Source organism: Diuraphis noxia, unplaced genomic scaffold (assembly GCF_037042655.1).
Source record: "Diuraphis noxia isolate RWA-SAM2 unplaced genomic scaffold, SU_Dnox_SAM2 contig0005, whole genome shotgun sequence".
Lineage (NCBI taxonomy): Eukaryota > Metazoa > Arthropoda > Insecta > Hemiptera > Aphididae > Diuraphis > Diuraphis noxia.
The window spans coordinates 14,800,956-14,824,771 of record NW_028301715.1 but is presented as its reverse complement, the minus strand read 5'-3'; the positions used below and the strand labels follow the sequence as shown (position 1 = coordinate 14,824,771).

The following is a 23,816-nucleotide window of genomic DNA, read 5'->3' as shown; positions in this document are numbered from 1 at the left end:
TAATACAATATTCTTACCTTTACTAAGGACGCATAGTTTTCTTTATCGCTGGGTTTACTACCATCCCTATAGGCAGGATACTCCCAATCTAAGTCAAGGCCATCAAAATTATTTTGTCTGAGAAATTTAATAACATTTTTCACGAATTCTTTTCTTTTATCCTCGTCATCTACCAATTTTGAAAACCTAGCGGAACCTTCATTCCACCCTCCAATCGCTAGAAGCGTTTTGAGATTTTTGTTGTAAGTCTTTAGTCCGTTAAATTTGGCATAACCACCTGTTAAAAATCAGTCGGGTCAGTAAAAAGTATACGACAAAAATGACATACAGTTGATAACATTTACCTTGTTCAATATCTTGATACTTATCATAGGGACGAAGGCCATTTTCCTTGTCTAAACCTCCGAACGCGTATATCAAATGCGTACACAAGTACGGGTTAATGTTTTGAGGAGAGAACTTGGCCGTGCCTGGTCTGTAAACACTCCAGTTCGTGTAGTAGCACACCACCTTCTTTTGGTTAGATGATTCTCGTTTTTGTATATCATCTGTAAATTATAATGCGTTACAAAACCCCGTTATGAAAATAACAGACATTTCGTCCTTGTGATCAAAGCGCAAACGGATATTCACGCAACAGTTATACAATGCGTAAAGACTACAAACAAGCCAAACAATCAAAATAGTAACGTGACTGGGATCTCACACAGCGATGATGGCAACTGTTGCTGTTAACACAGTAGCTACGATGATGACCTAAGACCTGCGTTTTATATGAATATTATTAATAACTCGTTAAATTGTTTCCGAAACTTTGTGGAAGCGATCAAAGGTATTGTTTTCGTTTAATACTACAATGGTAGACGGGCCAAGGTTATTATAGTCTAGGTACGAAAACGTGATGCAAATAATATAGGATGCAGATCATGTCGACTGAGCTTCTCAAGGTCTTGCAGACCGTTGAACTTAAATAGTTAAATGCGATTTTCCCATATTAAAAAAAAAAAACCACACGCACTGAATCTAAATTGAATTTTGCGATAAATATAACGATTTAAAGTTGTAAAATTGGACAAGTATCGTAATAGAACTCTCAGACATATAACTAACATGCAATGTCAATAAATTTTTTAAATAAAACACGTCAGTTACTGTACAGTGTACACGATCATTGTATTGTTTTTTTTACTCAAGTATCTAAGTACTAACAGCATTCAACCAACAATCATATTGTTTATTGATTTTATAAAAGATGGGAAGTTAGTTATCATATTGTTTGATCGGCATTATGTTGTACGAACTTAAGTTAAGGAAAATAATACAATTGTTGGAAATAAGTTTCTATAAAGAAAATTGTAATTAAAAATAAATTTTTGAAGGCGTGTTCAAGGATAGAAGTGTGCAGGGGAGATTGAGCAAGATAAACATATTGAAACCATTCGAAAATTTAAAAAATGATAAAATCAGTTGACGATCATTTCACTATTGTTGAGCATATTATGTATATGAATAGAAATTAAAAACAAATCATATCTCAATCAATTACATAATATACGATATTATGTTAAGTATATTGTATAATAAAGCTTTATTAAGCAAAAGCTATATACACGGTTGAATGACGCATAAATATTAAATATGCACTTACGTTCGGCGTCAGATATGATAATTGACCCAAATATTAACAGCCATGCCAAAAATTGCATCTGAAATAAAAATAATCATATTATTCCGTTAGTGCGTCAAATATAAAATAATAATATGTTATAATACACGTACTAATGTGTAGAGTATTATGTTATTTTGTCATAATACTATAATATAATATAACTATATGTATATAGTACCTATAAGCTATTCGTGGGCTATAATACACGCAAAGGTAGTTCGCAAATGTATACGAAAGTCATCATCAAAAATAATATTATGTTTCCAACAGTTATTCAACAAACAATATTTACATAACATCAAACGAGCGCAATGCATATTATTATAATGTATATATACATATTATACATAGATCATGTGTCGGTAAATCACATAATATACGAGACCGTGACAAGACCGTGTCTAAATCTCCACGTATGAATTTAATGTTTTATAGGATAAAAATTTGAATTTGCATACTCGGACATGTGCACTGTGTCCGCAGGCACAAACACGTATAACACCCATTGTGCGCGTGTTATGATCGACTTCGTTCGAAACGATCCTGCAAATTCGCTGAATAATAACCGTTGCATTATTATATATGAGTAGGTAACCAATCTGTGTATAGGTACCAATATAATATTATATATTATGTGAAGGTATCCAGTGTCGATACCAAATTTCCTTATGACATATTTGATATGTATAATAATATATTGTCTGATTGAGAGAAAAAAAATATGCATAATGTCTGTTGCTATATAATATTATAAACGACGGGAGGGGATGGACAATAATAACGATAGGGCTGGTTGCGGAAAATGAATCTATGTAATATAATATATATTATGCTATGATGATATTATAAAATATCATTGTTATGAATGAGATTCGAAAAAAATTTCACCCGAAATCGTGTCTTCGTCGTGTAGTACCTATATAGTATATATATATTATCTATACACAATATATTAAAATAAAATAATTTATATACCTAACAACAATATTTCATATTTTGATATCTCTTCGTGCTCGTAAACAGGTAATAGCGGTTACATCCGTTCTACATATAGGTTCATATGAATAGTTACTAGGTAATCTATATAGTTTGACATATTGTGCAGTTCGATCTTATTGATAAAATGATATGTTGTATTGTCATATTTTCGAGCATTTTTTTTCTTTTACAATGCATACCGAACCGTTCCGTCTGTCGCTGCAGTCGTGATTGCAAAGTCACTGTAGGCACTTGCTTAATAGCATAGTTTGAGGCGAAAAATCGTATAATCTGCTTTGCCACTATTGTAAAACCGTTTCGACAACGGATGAGAAGGCGTGGCGATAATACGCGTTATTATCGCGACGGTAAACAAATAAAAAAAAAATATATTTAGATTATAATTATACCAAAACATAAATCCGTGGCGGTTTTTTATTGGTTTAAAATAATTATTACACTGGTTTTTTTTTACGTGTTAAACGATCGAATTGAGTGTCTTGTTGATGTTTTCACAGTGTGTTTTTACTATTTTTAGTCGAGATATTATTATTTCGTTTTTCTCACCGCTGTACAGTCAAACGAATAAAATAGTGAAAGCCAAAGACGTTTTTTTCTTCTCTCTCGTTTAAGAAACTACCTACCGAAATATCAACGACCTTCTTCCCATACCCTAGCTCGGACAATCCTTTATATTTACTATCCTCAAACCGTTCGTACAATCGTACATCGTATACATAAATTCACTATATAGGTACACGAAATGGGGGTTATTAATATTTAAATAAATTGAATACTTTATGTGACGTGCGCAGAACGCTTAAACGCATCTCTGATGAGATGGATGACCGCAAATACGTTACGAATTTATTACTGTATAATGACGCGTATTGCAGGTCGGTATTACTACATTATAACGATATTGTTATATCTTATATGTATGAATGATGTGCCGATGCCTAACCGACGACGACTATTTGTGCGATGGCAAAGTGCACCAAAGTGGGTAGGTATATACATATATACATATATATATATATATATATATATGTCACCCTTTTAACCGGTTGAATACAAATTAGCCTGCATTATGCGTATAATATACGTATATTATGTGATGTGACTGCGTATAGTGCACTTATAATATTATTGTAATATCTCTTGTCTTACGTGCGCCTCCCGTACTATTGTTCTCTTATTGTATGATGTGATATTTTATTATCATATATTTTATTATAATGGACGTTATACGCGTACTATGAGTATTATTATATTTATTGTGGTTTCACCAGATTAATCTGATTCTCACGCGCCTGTTCTGATGATACGCGTTTTGTAAAGATTGTGTGCTTTTTAGATTTATTTCGTATAATAGTTTCGCGCGGCGATTGTTGCAAAGACATCTCACACGAAAAGATAATTAGTTTTGAAAATATTATGACATATGCGCGTATAATATGCGTATTATATTTTTGTGTAACCGGCACTGCGAGTACAGATGATTTATTATATAGCTTTGCTGGACAAAATATTACGTGTTATTCAATTAAAATATACTGAACGATAAGTATTATCTCATAGTTATACGTTACCTACACATAATTCGAGTGTATTGAAGTAAAAGAATAATATTTAAAATGTTTTAAGTGGATAGTATAATATTATACATATATATATATATTATATTTATGGGATTTGCGTTACCGTTTTTCGTTCTCGCGTTGAAATCTATATATATATAGGTAGACTGCAGACACGTGTTGAAAACCATTATAAGTATTATGATTTGTGGAAAAATGGCGCTAGGAAGTGAATCTGTGTTCATATTTTCCGAAACGTTATTATATTATATGAAAAGAACACTTGGATATATAAGGCATGTCTTATATATTACACTGTGCTCGGTTAAAATAATTTTTGTAGAAACTGTAACAACGCGCATGTGAGAATTCGACCGAGTACCGACAACGAACAAGACAAATTTGAAATTTTTACGAAATACGCCGCGGCAACGCCACGCACGGGTTATTGTGAAAATGAACTGCGTTTGAAAGTTTGTAAAATTCTCTCGTATTTTGTGTGTACATTTTAATCAGCAACATTGTGTCAGGCCTAAGGATCACGTTATATTACTATCGTTGCAAAATAAATATTTTTATTGATATTTGCTCGCTGAAAATCGGAATTAATAATTCTCGTGTTACGAGAAAGTTTTGGTCTTCAGTAATGTTATTACTTGTTTATAAACTTTACAATGTTATTTTATACAGAACAAAAGAGAAATCTTTATACCAGTATAGGTATCTATAATTCATATTTTGGGTTTTGCCAAGATTGTATACACTCGCTTGCAGAAATCCAAACAAGTCTACTGCTGCAGCTTCTTATTATTAGGTTCTCGTAGAATATCCAACTTAGTTAAAAACGCGTAATCTGCAAGTCATATAATATTTTTTTCGTATGCATGGACATAATAATGTCCAAAATAGTATTTATGATAAATCTCGGTTTAGAGATTGCTGTGCGCCACCAGTGACGGATATAATCATTTACGAAATTATTATTGCTCACCATTATAATAATATATTCGCATGCGTTATATAGCAACGCTTAATTTCTAAGTTTTTATACATTAAAATGCATTATTGTCTTTTCGTGCGCGTTCGTCGTATAATGTATTATAATAAATTGAGAAGTATATATATTATTACTGCAACGCGTCTCTTCAAACCTGTCACTGCAGTTGTCAGCTCGCTACAAACCGAAGAACTACATATTATAATATTCATTCGATTCGCCAATTCATAATAACGAACGCTCATATGCTTTGTATAATAATTATATGTCTCTGAATATATATTATGTACAAGAAGAACCTACTTAATATATTATCGATGTTTCGCTGTTAAAAAACTGCACTCGCGGCTGGTGGTGAATCGTTCATCCCGACGTCCTTGATGAGATTTACGGAAACTGACCCAACGTGAATTGCGAGTTGTCTATATACAGGGTGATTCGTTTATCAAACAACACTCATTATTTATAAAAGTATTGACTTTTTTCAAAATATTGTTTTACATAGTTTCAAGTTGTTAAAAAACCAACGCTTTTATTAAAAAATTATATTTTTAAATATTTTTTATCCTTATCATTTTTTAAGTTTTTTACTTTTTTGAATGGCAACATAGTTTTTTAATTTCATATTCCAAAGCAGAATATTTTTCTAAAAATTTTGATACATAAAAATCGAATTTAGGACTAGTAGTTTATGAGTTATAAGTATTTAAAGTTTAGACAAGCGGAGTAGTGGACAAACATTTTGCGGGGTAACCCCGTACCACTCCACTCTGCCAATCTAAACTTTAAATACCTATAACTCATAAACTACTAGCGCTAAATTCAAAATTTTAACGTAATAATTAATTAAAAAAATAGCTTTATTAAATTATGAAATTTGAAGTATAGGTTACCATTTGAAAATCAAAAGTTGATGGTGGTGTATATAATAAATATAAGGGTGAAAAATATAAAAATAATAAACAATTCAAGAAGAGTGTAAATCTACAATTTTGAAAAAAAAAAAAAATTGAAAAAAGTTAATACTTTTTTAAATAATGAGTGTTGTTTGATAAAAGAATCACCCTGTATATATATATATATATTACTACGACTGTTACATGTACGTATATAATATTGTAAACGCACAAACGACGTATAATAATATTATTATGAACTATTCGATAGGTGTGTGTGTGTGTGTGTAGATGATGTATAGTTGAGTAAGATTGTCTTTTGAAAACTATTATGAAACGTAAAATAAAAAATCGCACATTTTATTATTAATTTCCCTGTGTATACAGTATAGGAACCTATATATTAATTGGCGAGTTGTCGGTTTTTTTTTTTTTGGTTTTTTTACAGACACTGCGCGGTAATTGTTTATTTTTATTATATATATATATATAAACAGCGTCGACGACATGACAGAAGGAAGACGCATTGGACACGCATAACACTCGTTAAGTGCGTTGATTCACTTCGAAATCACCGCTAGAGACAGGATGGATTACAAATTAACATTACATAATGGTAATTGTCTCAGGAAGTTAATTTTGATTTGCAGCGCGTAGGTAATAATGCTGTACAGGAATTCGCGGTGCCCATGTCCCCATGTACATATACACATAATATTTATTGTAATTTGTAAACACTGAATTTCAACAGAAAGTATATACACGCGCTGTGTATATACATTTAACGATCAGGTCAACATAAATTATGATTATTGTATAGCATTCGTAACTTGCAACTGTCCGCTCCAATAGTTGACTCATAGTTATTTTTTGGCTTTTTTAATAGTGCCCATACGTACATAGTTGTTGCCAGATGTTATTTACCATATTATTATTAGCTTATTTTTACCGGTTGAATATACGTTTACAACAAATATGGTCACATTTTTTTTTTCGTGCGAATGGAAAAATATTGCAAAACACATATTACACATTTTCTTTGAGAAAAAAAAATCGCATATACAACGTAAGTTTGAATAGAACAATTGATATATCAGACAATACTATGATGTTGTATTCTCGATAACCTGCGGTGTCGATCATAGTTTTAGGAATGTGTAAATAATATAAACGTTCACACTGTCATTCCGAAATTTATTTTTTATTTATTTTTAATGACTATCAATAATTACAATAACATATTAACCTGATTTCGACCGCGTAAAAGTTTGAACGGATAGAGACATAAACGTTTAACCATTCTTGTTTAAATTTCCATATTTCTAAACAATAATACTATGTCTATTTATAAAAAATTGTAAAATACAATACCTATTACCCGTGTATTATACATTTACCCATTATTTTACCCGATTTGTTTTCTTTTTAATTTGATAATATGACGTGCAATATTATACGCATATAAACGCATGAGTAAAATCGTATTATACGGGATTGTCCTTGACTTATTGTTGATATATTTTAGTTTACTATTAATATAATTTTTAATTAGCTCTGCAAACTGCTGAGCTCATTTAAAATTACAAAAAAAAATTCAACCATGTTAGAGCGTTTGACCGAGAACGTATTAAACTATTAATATAATTCGCATTTAAAATTTAATTCCATATCGTCGTATATATTATGATCTCTATCACGAATCCTGTTTGACTCATGTCTATAGGAGAAATTTTAATAGCAGTAGGAAGTGTAAAGAAAAATTTTAGAAAAAAAATCGATCCATCATGAGGATTTTTACATATTATGGTTTACTTTGATAGTACCTATATTATTTCGTCAAACTGGCCTGCAATGTATAAGCATTTTGGTGAATATCTACTTTTAACCTTTCTAGTCTTGGGTGTAGGAGTGACTGCACAAATAAAATAAACACTGTCTCCTCTCCCGGGATTGTCGTTTTAAATAATAAATTGCTACTATATGCAGCCCTCTGCAAGCGCATCGGTGGTTAAACTAGAATAACCGAATATTCACATTATTTGTACGTTGTCACGAATATCAATAGAGAATCGTTTATCCCCCCCCACCCACCCCTATTTGATCCCTGCATATTTCACTCGTCAGCCGATGACGAACGCTATTACGATTAACGAGCTATGCCGATATAGCAACGCTAATGTATTTATATAAATATAATGGCACTGTTATATATGTATACCACCTGTAATACACTATTTATAATATTATATTACAACGGACAACAGTTGCTGACATTCCGTATAGGTCAAATTTTCAATTAGGTATTAGAAAACGGTAAAACGCAACGCGTATAACATAATATTATTCAGACTGCTGCATCACACACTTCTGTATTGTATAGACATTGTGACAACGAAGTCCGTAATATGATTATTACGTCCTTAAGTGTCCGTCCAACGTCGTCGTTATCATTGCACTGGTTATCAATCTCATACATTATTTTATACAATACATTTTTTCGTCCATATACATAGGAACTGACGTTTTGTTCAACCAGTCTTTCGATTATAATAATGTTTGTATATAAGTGTATCTCTACCCAATATACCTTCCGCTGAGTGCGTATATATATGCCCATCAACGTTAATTTTAATTTTTCCAATGCTCAACATTGTCATGTTATAACGTCATAAATATGTTATCAAAGTTAACCAGAAACCAGGCTCGAAAATAGTTGCTTATTTTTTTTTTTTGTGGGGGGGGGGGGAGAAGGAAGATTAACATTTTTCAAAATGCTTTAGGCTTAGAAAATGTACAGTTTTTATTTTTTTTTATTAATATTATTAGCTACTATAATACGGTGTTGGAGGGGGGGACGATCGCTAATTACGTGCTTGCCAGCAACTATATAGCTTATTTTATGCTATACATCGTAGCTGATACTATAGACCTTCAACACGTCATGTTTTAATAATTATGGAGACGTGTGCCTGTCTATACGCGCATATTATAATAGGTGTGCCAGTCCCTAAAATATCCAAATTTTCGTACTAAACGCATGGTCCCAAATCAGTCAAATATAAATTATGCATAGTACCTACCTATCGATTAATAATATATATTTACAATAAATGATTTTAATTTAAATAAAGTAGAACGTCTATTTAAAAAAATTGAAGATTCTTTAAAAAAAAAATGAGAAATAGAAATTTTGTCGAAAAAAAAAATTATAAGACTATTATTTATAAGACTCGTTTTTAGTGTGCAGAATGCATGAAAATAATAATTCATAATATCAGTAAATAAATAAAAATAAAATAAAACTGCCTATATTAAGTATGTAAATTATAGTTTCTGTTTTTTTTATTCTTTGTGGTCGAAGAACTTTCTGATATCCTGTATTAATATTGTTGATATTAAAATTGAATATTATATTATAAAGGTTTAATGTGAATAACACTGCACTATTAAATGTCGTACTACACTCTGTATTTTTCGTACTGCACAAAGTGTGTCGTCGTACCTACTACACACAATTTTTTAGGAACTGAGGTGTGCCTATTGTAGGATTATGGCTCACGTTATTATTATATACTATATTATAATGATATCAAAGGACCACGGTTTTTGCGTTTCCGATAGGTTGACTGCACGATAAAATATTATTACCTATACGTGCCTACTCGCGTGTCCGCCGGTGTGTTATAACTGTTTTAGCGACCTTTATGGGTCATCTGGATAGCTGCGTGCCTACACTAAGCTGCCGCCGGAGGACTCCCCTCGAGCGAGGAGAGTAGTTTTCGATAATTACGTAAAACAATATTATTTTCTGCCGAGGACAACGCGCACATGTCATTTTTACGCCGTTTACAATCATCATGTATTCATAATATTATTTATGTACCTATTTTGCGATCGTATGTTTACGGTGTGAATCTATCTTGTCTATACGCGATGTGTCTTGTTGGTGTTACAGCCAGTAAGGCACGTATACTCTCTGCTGTAGTCTGCTATATACCGTCGAAAGAAATCCGAAAAATTCCGAATGTCAACCTTGAGTTTTACGTTCGTATAATTACGATGACGTTTTACACGCCGACCAACTACCGCGGTTAATGTGGAATATATTTTTTTTAAGATTACTAAGATTAATAAGATAAAAATGTGCTTATAGGTATATTGTACGACCGCATTGAAGTAATAGCACACAGTCATCTCCTTGCAATTTATTAGAATGTGTTACCGCAATCAAGTAGAATTAATCTTTGAAACTAACATTTTCCCGGCGCATATAAGTATAAAGTAGATATACATAATATAATACGTATATTTATTATTCTTTTTAAATATTTTCAAAATTCCTGCGTCCCTGCAGTACCTATCACATTATTTTAACGTATTTATCATTAATCGATTAATTTTCATTCCAAAGTTTCTGACACAGAAATATCTTTAGCTTGTTTTTAAATAAACGAACGTTCATCAGAAAGCTATTAGGTATTATAGGTATACTAATCGCCTATCAAAACAACTGTCAGTCATTTAAAAGTCATTACAATTTTCATTCCATATTCAGGTTTGTTCTTGGTTTTCACTCGTCTGCAGTCGTCTATACCAGAGAAAAGTCGTGTCTTCATCGTCATTGATCACAACATCATAGTGATATATACATAAACCTGCAAACGGTCCTTCGAGCCCGTTGAACAAATGCCGCGCATTAGAATTCCAACCTTTCAATATTTTCAACGCTTATTGTTTTTCGTCGTAGTTGTAAAAAAAGAAATAACAAACGGAAATTAAACACAATAAATATATAACAGGGGTGGCCAGCGAGAAAAGACTTGCGAGCCACCAAATATATTAATAAATATGGAAGAGCCAAAATGTAAAAAAAAAAAAGGTCATATTATTATATAATGTTTATATGTTTATTTGTATATATGATATTGTATTATTGTAAAAAAAAATTTTTTTTTTAAATGTTACGATAAGAAGCGAGCCGCAAAAGTCTATGACGCGATGAGCCGCGGTTTGGCCACCCCTGATACCTATATAATAATAAGCCAGCTCGCGTTTGGAACCGTACTGACCTTAACACGGATTAATTTATTATTATTATTAAACGCATAATATATATCATAAACGTTATGGTATTACATTATTATGATGGTTCGCCTGCTGCAGTTTACGCTTAGAATTCGGAACCGCGCACAATGAAATATTGAGTGTACCACGTTTCGCGTATTATAAAAAAATAAAAAATAAATCGTTTTGAAAATCGCGACATCGGAATGCGACAATTATTTTATTACCGTCCGATACCATAATATCGTACATGTATATTATTATTATTATTATGTTGTGAAATCGTCTGATGACGGGAGAGCCGCGAGGTCCTCTGCAGCTGCACACGCTTTTCGTCTTCGGCGTTTCGCGATAAACGAACACCACTCGATAATACCCGTTATCCGATTGTGCATAATAATGATATACACGAGACCCTTCACGTCCATCACTTGAAACCGGATTTCCAGGTGAAGGATTTTGGCTCATGATCGTCTCCGTCACATTTCGCGGGCTGTTTATCGGTAAGCCGTATATAATAACTACAATAATACGCGGTGCACACATCGTGCGTCCAGATATTTTGTTTTCGAATAATGTGCGGCGGCTTCGATAATCGCGATTGATTATTTTTATTTTTTTATCATCGCATTGGGTACGAGTGAAAGTCGAGCCGTTTGCATTGACTATACTGAGTATACGTATAGTACCAGCTCGCGTCGTACAATAATATTTCGTGGTCGGAAAAGGTCAAAATATCGCCAAAGTCGGTCCGTTTGAACCCTAACCGGACACTGCTGCAGTGGCCATCGTCGTGGGGGGGGGGGGGGCGATCGTGTGCGTGTAATATTATTGTACGTAAATATATAAAATAATATATATAATATATATAAATCACGAACGAAACGTGATAAGATATTTAGGCGAAGAAAACCGGCTCGCGGGTTATTTTGTATTGTGTACACGTGCACGGCGATAATAATTACTGTTAATAATGTACAAATTATTATGACCCAAGACGATTATGATGATGCTGCCCACGACGACGGCCTGCCGCGCAATATTATTACGTTATAATATATTATTATATCTGTATACCTATACGACCGACGGCTCACACGTATTTTGAAACGATGTCTGTGCGGTATAAATCTATTTGAGGTACAATGGCGTTAGTAGATTTATGACTTGGCAACTATTGTTCGGATTGACGGGCGGATTCGTGAAGGTGAAAATCTAATAACACGATAAATACCTACATCGGATAAAACGCAACGAAATCGATTAAAAAATACGTCTCTGCATAAACGACCGAATATTTGAATCGTCATAGAATGTTAATCGTTGCAGTATGTTATTCATGTATTATAATAGGTATAACATATTGCCCTAACCTTATTGTGTAGTGATCGCTATGAAACTTGTAATTTTCTTATTTATTTAAAAGTGACGGTGTTCTATTGGTAATAGAATATTTTACTACAATTATATATCATGTGTTAAAATATGTATTTTATAACCTGCAGTATACGATATTTATTAGTCTACTACACATCGACATGATAACTGTTATTGCCTGCAGGGCTCGGATTTTATAGCACTAAAAATAAGTGAAATATGTGCTATAATATGATCTAAAGATGCGAAAAACAGCAACAATTTTAATTTATTCCCTTCAAAATTCAATAAAAAAAAAAAATACCTATACAAATGAACGAACGAATATTCTACACAATATATATAATATATATATATATATATTCATTTATTAAATTTTAACTGTTTTGACGTAATCTTTGTTTTACAATTTTTTTTACATATTTTATTCAATAAATGACATGATTAGGTAGGCATAATAGGGTAACAAAATCATTTATAAATTATTTTAATTTAGCAAATACATATGTAGTCATATAATTGTTTACTATTCGATAGACCAATTCGACGGACTACTTTAAAATAGATTTTAATGTGAACAAAAATGTGGGTTTTTTAATTTTTCCTATGGATTCAAACAAAACATATAATTCAAATAAACGGCAAACTTTTTTTATTTTTCATTCCCTGCACATGGTATAAATTAGATTCTTGAAAATACAAAATAAAATTTAATTTATGCAAATTAGCAAAATACATCACCAAACCTTTGAAAAGTAACGCACTAAAACCCTAAATTACTTTAAATATGCAAAAAATAACATTACCTATAAAATGTTTCGAGACCACGATGCATACAACAAAATATGTATAGCTCACTTTGCTATTTTTATCTATATCCTATAACAATTAGCGATTGCTTTATAAAATCCGAGCCCTGGTTATTACCATTACTGAATACCGGACATCACGTCGTGAAGTTATCGGGAAAAATGGAAAGTCGAGTTGTTGTTAGGTGTGAATAATTAGTAGAAACGTACAGAACTTTTTAGTTTGGCGTTTATACATCTATATACCACCTGCAAAAAATGTTCAGCATCCTTATTTCGCAAAAGACGGATCCATTGAGGAGCGTAATGTATGCATAATATGTAAAGCAAACTTACGCGCGAAAGAAGAAATTACGTCCAATAGGTAATATAATTACTATTGTAGATGAATAATTAATGTTATATATGTAATGGTCGCTTGAATTCGTAATGGAAATTAAAAATGTTCGATATTATAGTACTCCCGTAGCTAAGTAATCTTTGTATAGATTTAGGAGAAATGTTCAGTTTTGCGTTGTAATAATATTTCTGCAATGATTCGCATAATAATCATGTGGAAATAATTGGTTAATCAAAATCAGATATGTGCCTATACAAGAGAATTTCAAATTTTTAACTGTGTAATTATGAATTATAATTATTTATTATTTACGTATACATGATGTATATCATTATTATATCATCTTCGTAGTCGTAATAACCTAACCACACAGCGTTCATACTCGGACGCACTAAATCAACGCACTACAATTTCGCGTTAAATTATTAACATTGTATTAAAAGAACAAATCGTGTAGTAAAAAAACTATACATTATTTCTCAACTATTATTAGCTTTGAAATGTTCACGGATTTTAGATTTGTACAACAATTACCACGATGTATTTTAGTATATTGTATAAACATGTGTAATAAACGTTTTGAAAGTACAAAATCGCCCAGCGCGGATCCCACGGCTGCAGAGTATATAATGTTATTATTATTATGCCAAAAATTTGCATGGATGATATTATTATATGAATTTATTGTATTCAATGTTATTGTATGCAGTTAAATATCTCCACAGCAATTATAACTGTTTAATTGCGTACCAAAAAAAAAAAAAATCCGTTTTAGGTATAATTGTTATTATTATAATTATAATGGATGCGCGCATCTTCTCTTTTGCAATATCTCTCTTATACTGCTGCAGTTAACACAGGTTTAACACTTTTTACACTATTTCTGACTCTGTACATGATTTTACACTTGTATAGCTATATGATGTACACTTATTTTTTAGCGCGTATTATGTTCGTTTGTATAGTAAAAAGTCGTTACCATAGGAAATCTTATTAAACGGTTCATTTGGCGTTCCGATATAAAAATACGATCCGACATAAATATACTATATATACAAATTACGTATATTTATTGCACGGTTAAGCTATATAACATTTTAAATTTTCAGACATATAAGATCTGCTGCTGACGCCGGAATGTTAGTCATGTAATTGCACTATATATATATATATATGCATATTATTATACGCAATGTATATACCTAATGCAGGTTTTACTATAATAATGTGTTATGGAATAGTATCGTCGAAAAAAAAACTGAATATGCGCCTGAGGCTTCTAGTCGATAATATATATAATATTATATGAAGATATTATAGTTATTTTAATTAGCGAAATTAAAATGACCACAGACACGATCAATTGATTGTCGTTTAAAATAAGATGGAATGCCGTTTGGCTAGTCTACACTTGGAGGGCGGGGGGACATCTAACACGTAATCCATATCACCTTATAAGACGTATTATATTATGGGCACATCGATCTGGTTTATGCATATTATGATATATTACAATATTTTATTATACATACGTATATGTGTATATGTGATACACTTTCACTCTTTCCGAATAACCGATACCAATGTTCTTATATATGCTTGTGTTCCTTTGATGAATTAGATTACGTGCCTATAGGTATTAGGTATATCAAAATATGTTATACATTGTAGGTAACGTGTATATTATACACGATTCAAGGTCAATTTGTTCGAAGTCTTGTATTGTATAGGTATAATAATCCTACTGGCAAGTAGAATATTATATTTTTACGTTATCTGTAGGACTGTAATATGAACAATAAGTTTTTTTTTTTTGTTTAAAGTTAAACATTACAAACACATATAACCATTTAGAAAGTGTAGATTTTTTAAATAGTGATGTGTGAAATAAACACGTCATGCATAATGCTTTATGTTCCATAGATTTATTTGTGTTTATAGTGGTAACATTTCCTCGTGGAAAGAATAACATAATATTATAAAATTTTAGACGATTCGCGACGATAAGTCTTAACTCTTAATAATAATCTAAAGTGTTGAAAAAAAATGTACAATAAAGTTTTATGAAATGTTATCATCTTATTGCTGCAATGTTGAACATCTGAATGATTTTCGTATATAATTCCACGCTTTACACATAATCATGTTTACAATTAAAAAAAAATTATACCACCTTATAGACATCGCTTTTTTTTTTACTAGGAATATATTATTGTTTGTAACATGTGATTTGTAAAATATATATATTATGTGCCTATAAGGTATTGGTGTTGGGAGATTGAGACTGAAATGACCTTTGTGAAGCGAAAGTAGTTATATTGAAAAATTATTTATATGTATCATATATTCATATGTGTTTGACCACAAAATATATAATAATAAACTGTAGACCGTGTTCTTCATTTTATACACCTCATTGTATTATGATATATATTATTATCTATCTTCTTTAAAATAAATGTGGTTTGATTGTCTCACTATATATACCAATCATAATGAAAAAAGGTTTTAGTGAAATTATGCATGTTTCCTCGTAACAGCTATCTTTAGGTCTAAATATTTTAGATGGCTTCGTCGCTACTTGCACTTGCAGACGTCTTTGAGAAAGTAATATATCTTTATAATACCTACCTATATATAATTATTTAAACATTTTTTAGTAGCACAAATACGTTTATCGTTTCGCTGAAAATCCAAAACATTTTTTTAACTTTTAAATAATCATATTATAATTAATTTGTCATCATCATATACTCTCTTATCATGCTCTTGTATTGGTACACTGTTATTCTAAAAACTATGTGAATATTTATTATTAAATTGTTTAAATATCCAGTTTTCTTATTCTTTGATTACTTAAGTATAAATATTCAATAGTTCTCCTTTTTTTTTTACAAACAAACACTAATGCATGATGCATGAATTATTATTTAATCAAAAACGTGTTTTATTACATTCTTGGTAGGTATAGGTATGCATTTCTGACGCATCGATTAAAAAGTTTTTATAGTAACTCACGATTCCTAAAATTTTGAGGAATGTAAAAATTGTTAATTTTTTTCCATTAACTTAAGTCATTAAAACGCGATTAAATTATAAATATTAAATCCCAACGTATAAATGTTATTTTAAATATTTTAATGGACAAATAAATTAGTTTACTAAACGTAAAGTTCCCTTAAGTCATCCTAATTTATCGTTAATGAAAGTCAGTGATTTTGAATCACAATGTTTGTCTATATACCTACTGCACCGCAGTACGCGCACTTAACTATATAACATTAAAATAAAATTATAATCGTAACGCTAAAGCGTATTCAGATTATTTTCCGATGTAAAATAGAAAATCCAATCATACTTACATAATAATAATCAAATTTAAAAACAATATTCGTGACGTTTAATTCCTGTATCCCGTTACAACCGATGCAATCTATTTTACACATACAATAATTTGATAATACGCTATAATATAATATGTAATACAATAACTAATATACTTCCATATTATAACACACATAGTTTATGATCAATATTCAATGGTAATAATTTCGCGGTTGATTTTTAATGCAATATATTATATATGTATATAATATATATGTACTATAGATACATCCACGATAGTTCGCCCGTCATCGTTCTAATCCGGAGGCGCTTCGAATTGCCCAACTTGTAACGAGTCTTTGTGAATAAATTATGCACCGTACACAATACTAATAATAGCAAAAATCGGGTACACTAACCCCACCCACATCTATCCAATCAAGCACAAAGAAAACCCAACCGCTGTATAAATGTGTTGAATCTCTCACGATGTCTTAAATTTCTCGAAATTATTCTTATAAAAGGCACATCTTATGCAATCCATTTACACGGATAAAACACTTCGGAAACAAAACATCCTCCACGTACGAGATTTTTTTTTTAAACCATTTGTACCTATATAAATTGACACAAAAATATAATATTATTAAGATGTTGCCATTAAGTTTAGTATATAAAATATAATATGAAATAGGTACTCGTCAATTTATATAATCTTAATGATATTGTAATACAAATTCAAAAAGCGTGTTAACCCTTTTTTTTATCATAGCCGATAATCGATGTTGTTGTGGCTTATTTAAATAACAAAAAAATATATATACTCGTACACATATATATTACCCTATGTAATTTAATCATTTATGATCCTACTTATTAGTTCATATAATAGTTTAGTTGAACTTTGAAATGAGATGTCTGCTATTTCGAATGAAGACTTAAGAAATATAATGACCAATGCATGTTAAAATCTTTATGGTTTATTATGCCTAGTAAATCGAAAATCATGATAATCGATTCCACTATATTGAACGCATTATTGAGTCACGCAAAATCTTTTCTTCTTCTCTCGTGTACCTATATATTCTTCACCCTTCTTCGTCGAATGTGGTTTCGCACGTGTATGTATAAATAAATAAATATATATATATATATATGTATAATAACAGTGAAAGTTCACGTTGCTTTCACATTCCCCAGTTGGCTGCACTGCCGTATGACATTTACGAGTTAGTCGTCGAGGTGTTGCGTAACTAAATTAAAAAAAAATAAATAATAAAAACTCACGTGGGACTACAACTACCTATATAGTAGCGAGCGATGTATTATACTAATACCACCAGCTATTCCTGCAGCAGCGCCGCCGTGAACGATAGAGACTTGAACGCCCCAGCTCGGCGACTCGTCATCTCGACGGGACCACTGCGCCCGTCCGAGATTTCCGGAAATAATCGGGCGTTGCGCGCCGCATGTCGTTTAGATACGCGTCATACGCTATGCGTTTATACAATACCGCTATTATACATATCGCATAATATTTATCATTTATCATATTATATCATTTAGAATTGTGGTGTGTGTGTGTATACTGTAACTGTATATATATATATATAAATGTACACCATTGAAGTTTCGATTGTACAATTTTATGACACACATATTATATTATTATGTAGGTATACGAGACTGATTTACTACCGATCATAAACCTACGTTTTTCTCAAATCCGTTTGTTCGCCGATTAATTAATTATTGTCATATCACGTTACACCTCACATGATGTATATCACATAATCGACAATAAGGTTATATATAGATATGCGCATAGACATCAATTAATATGCATGTGTACACAGGTCCCCCACATCATATTTTTGGTCCTGGTACAGAACTGCGCAAATCCCGAACATTTTTCAATATTTATTATACCTAACCTATAATATATATATATATATAATATTTGAAGCAATTACTTACATAAATGCTGGGCCCAATAACCCCGTGGGTCTTTCTGAACCCCCCCCCCCTCATTGTGGAGGCCCTGTGACAGGTACATCTCGAGCGCGAGGCCTTAATTTTATATGTAATTTTATATTAATAATATGCTACCTGCAAGTTGCCTATATAGATAATGAATAATATAAGACCGCATGTAACACATATTATACAGTTTTCTAACGTAAAAATTACACTTGCACTTACGTATAGATAATACCATATCATTACGATTTCTATATTTAAATAATAGTTGAGTTGAATATAATATGCTCGAGTTGATGGATATAATATATGCACAGTACGGTTGAAACGCGATCTCTCACAGCGGATGTATCATGCGTATATAATATTATAGCGATTCAGTAATTTAGTCGAAAAACAAGTTCGCGAGCTGTATAATAATTGTAGGTACGTACGAATTTCGTCGTGCGCTCAATTTTCGTATCCATATATTCTATAATATACATAATAATATTATTCAGTGAAAACTGCAGTATAGTCCGACATCCGTCAATTTCAAGAATATTATTATACGTTTATTGAGTTTGTGAATTAAAGTGTCATATTGAATTACATGTAGTGAAATCGGTACTGCGTTAATCTAGACATCAAAGCATTGTTACAGCAATTAACATATATGTATAATTATTGTCTACCAATGAATGCATCATAATGTTGAAAAGCTAATTGTGCTTATTATTATAATGAAAGTAAGTGTACAGAATATTATTAGTGATCCATACATATCTGGCGTAGGTATATTATGTATAATCGGTACGAAATCAAATTAGATTTATTTATAGCTACTTTTTTTGGTCCACATACATAATTATTGTTGCACGCCGTTTCTTTATCTTTTTACGAACATGCGAGACTGAGTTAGGGTTATATTTATTATATATGACGCAATTTCGTAGAACTTAATTTTAAACGATCTAAATACTATGGCATATATATATATATATATATATACCAGTTACCTATAGCTACTATTTACTATATATATATTGCCAAAATATGATACCAACGTTTTTAGAGCCAATATATAGTATAGATACCAAATGATGGTTAACTATATTAAAGTAATATTTAAGATTGTTTTAAAAAGACGCTTCTAAAATATTTTTTTTGTTTACTTTTTGTAACATTCTGAGTTTCGAAATTGAATTTTATTTTTTGATGTTATTATTATAAGAACTTGAAGTCGATTAAATAACTTTACGTAATAAATTCGCAATTTAACGAAATTTACATAGGACTTTAAATATAGGTCACACATATATTTAGGAGGTGCGTTATCTTAAAAGCGGTATTACTTAATAGTAAATATATAATGTATGACCATAGGGAATTAATTAGATCAATGCAGATTTAATTTCACAAGCACACATCATAATTTATCCAAGGCGAGTTTGTGATCAAGACGCACACACGCGTAGGTATATATATACGGTCGAAAATAGTTTAATTGGTCAATAATAATAATTATTACGCAATATTGCTGGTAAATTGATTATCTTAAATCGCCCGTGCAGTATATAATACAGAACGTGTATGAAACCAATAATTTTATTTTTTTCAAACGCGCATACCCATTTGTATCCATATAGGTAATGTATAGGTATGTTCTTAGATGGTTTGACTACCATATCCGTCATGTAACGATGTCCCGACTTATTTTAATGGAAAAAACATTACGTCAATATGTGTATGTGTGTGTTATTGCTGCAATCGTATTTGCCTAATTGTGTGAACCCTCAATTTTGTTGTTTATAGGTCGAATCTTTGAAGTATGCTTTTTCCTCAAAATATGCCCCGTGAGAAATTATAGTGCCAGCTATACGTATATACGTATGGGTAGGTGTGTTTCATCACTAAATCACTTTACAGATATTATATCATGTGACTGACATGTGTTAAGTCTCACAAAGTGCATTGTATTGTATAATAATGCGATATATGTATTATTGTATTTACAACATATTATAAGACAGGTACAGGTACATATTACAGATGATATGCAATATATACCTATAATCTATATATCAACTATAAACCCGTGACTCCTGTAACCATCTTGTTGATGAAGTCTCCGTGTCAACGGCTGCAATTGAAACAATATATTATAATATATAATATGAGCATTGTGTACGAATGAAAATGCGATCCGTTTTTAGGAGCTTATATAGTAATAACACCGTCGTCATATTATCTCATATCCTTTCACCATATATATGTATATAAAACTCCGCGATGCAAATCACATCTATCATCATTCACGCCTCCTATAAGGTCGAAACAAAATAATGTTCACAGACAATAACAGCGATAATAATATATGTGTATATAATATATGTACGTGTTGTATATGTCCCTGTGTTTGTTTATGTGTGATTAAGTAACTCGCTATGATATTTTAATATTTTTAAATAGATATATAAATAATAACATATAATATATCTCCGATCCCGCCCCTCCGGCCTCGACGAAGATGTAATACGCATTTGATCTATATATCCATCTGCATACCTATGTGAATTTATATAATTTATATTTTTAAACTTGAAATATGCCGTCGATTACCTAATAGCGTTACTGCCGAGTTTATAATAATATATTATATAGTGCGATAGTATATACCTATATAATAATATTATACAATTTGCAATCAACAATATCATCATCTATGATGCAGTCTATATAATAAACGCAACATTATGGTACACCTATATTGGGTACATAATATGATATAAGTACCCATATATACATATACATAACATATATCGGATCAATGAATATATTAATATACCTATAATATACTTATTAATATATAAGCGCACAGATTGTAACCTTAGCAGTCATTAAGAAATCATAACTTTATATCGTTTCGATGACCGAAATTATTGTTATATTATAAAATACTATGATCAGAGCTCGGATTTTTATAGCATTATTGCTAATAAGTGTTATAGGATACAGATAAAAATAACAGAGTGAGCTATAAATTTGTTTTATGCATCGCGGACCACAAAAAATTAAAATTTTTTGTCATGCTATTTTTTTCATATTTGAAATATTATAACTTTTTAGTGCTATTTTTCAAGTTTTTTTTCGCTATTTTGCGTAAAATAACACTTACTTTCAAGAATTTAATTTATATTATGTGATATGAAAAATGAAAAAAATTTATCATTTATTTTAATAATATCTCGTTTGAATCCATAAGAAAAATGTAAATACACACATTTTTGTTCATATTTAAATCTATTTTAAAGTAGGCCAGTGAATTGGTCTATCGAATAGTGAATAATTATGACTCTATTATAATATATATTATGTTGTACATTTGTACGTATTTTTTTTTTTAAATTGCGAATAGAATAAATTAAAATTTTTACTATTTTTCATATAACGTATATTTCAGTTATTTTAAGTGCTAAAAAATCCGAGCCCTGATTATTATAATATAATATATTATGTATGGTTCAATATAATGTATAGTTATATGGTTTGGATTAATTTCAACGAAAAAAAATCGCTGCATACAATTGGAATTCGTAGCTGTTGGTTTTCATCTGGAAATATATTGTTTTAAACTGACAATAATTAATTATTATATAACATATTGATGTGGGTACGTGAGTATTATTGCAGCAGCGGCTTATAATTGAAAATGTACACCACGAAATAGATAGTTTGTGGTCGGAATTAAATATTAAACAGAAGCAAGTTTGTTGATAATTTTTATACCGTAGTATAATTGATTTAACCTTACACCTAGCCGATTTACCTCGTCATGATACAGGGAGTTTTTCTATTAAACTCGTCTAATACATATATATATATATATGTATATATAGTGAATGTTCGTGTTTCGTGTACTTACGTTTAAATTATCCGAAAGCCGACCAGTCGTCGTAGGTAACATCAAAAACGCGCGAAAAAAAACAACTAAGAAATCGTTTGAAATCGTATTGAAGGCAGCCGAGTAAATATTATGTATAGATAATTGCAGGTACATAGAATATGTAGGTACGCATACGTTTTTCGAGAATAACATTTTACGCATAATCGAAGTGTTGTGTTTTTTGATTGAAAATTAATTACTGTGGACAGATCATTATATTACTTAAAAAAAGTATATATATATATAGGTACGTATCGAACATTTACTTCTACAATATTATATAATAATATGTTGTAAGCAAAATTCTTTATAATGAATCTATATAGTAATTGTACATAAACGTTTGTAATATTTTTCAATATCATATATTGTAGGTATACATATGGACATATGGTACATAATAATTAAGTACGTATATGATTAGTTGTAAAATTTAATCGGAAAAAAATATTATAGCAACCGTTTAAAGTATATATTGTATAATCGTATGTACATCTCACGTATAATATCTTTTGTCTATATAGGTATAATCAATATTCGCATATTATAAGTTCAGAGAAATAATAAATCTTAAACAGCACATTATTGTTTGACCGGAGGTGCAATAACTATAAATATGATTTATGTATACGTGAAATAACTTTATGAAACAGCTAGGTATAGTCATGTATTTCGATGAAATTTTTTTGAAAGAATGCAAATTTAATGTTTATTTTTCACAATAGCTTTTTGATCTAACCAAAAACGTGTGTGTTTTCAGTTTAATTCATCAAACTTGAACTCCAAGAGTCGATCAAATCATCAATAAAATTTTTAAAAAAATGTATAAAGGAATAATATATAGCTATAGACGATGTTTAGAAATGACTAAGAGTCC

At 30.7% G+C, this 23,816-nt stretch overlaps 1 protein-coding gene across 1 annotated transcript in view; it reads right to left on the bottom strand.

The window, feature by feature from the left end:
• The window catches only part of LOC107174146 (Chitinase 6), a 45,956-nt gene that overhangs the window by 7,550 nt on the left and 14,590 nt on the right, over positions 1-23,816 (bottom strand). The window contains exons 2-4 of the mRNA XM_015524983.2: positions 1,649-1,706; positions 345-548; positions 18-277 (exon numbers count right to left, since the gene is read on the bottom strand). Of these exons, the coding sequence (XP_015380469.2) occupies positions 18-277; positions 345-548; positions 1,649-1,706 (522 nt within the window). The remainder of the gene's footprint in view (positions 1-17; positions 278-344; positions 549-1,648; positions 1,707-23,816) is intronic.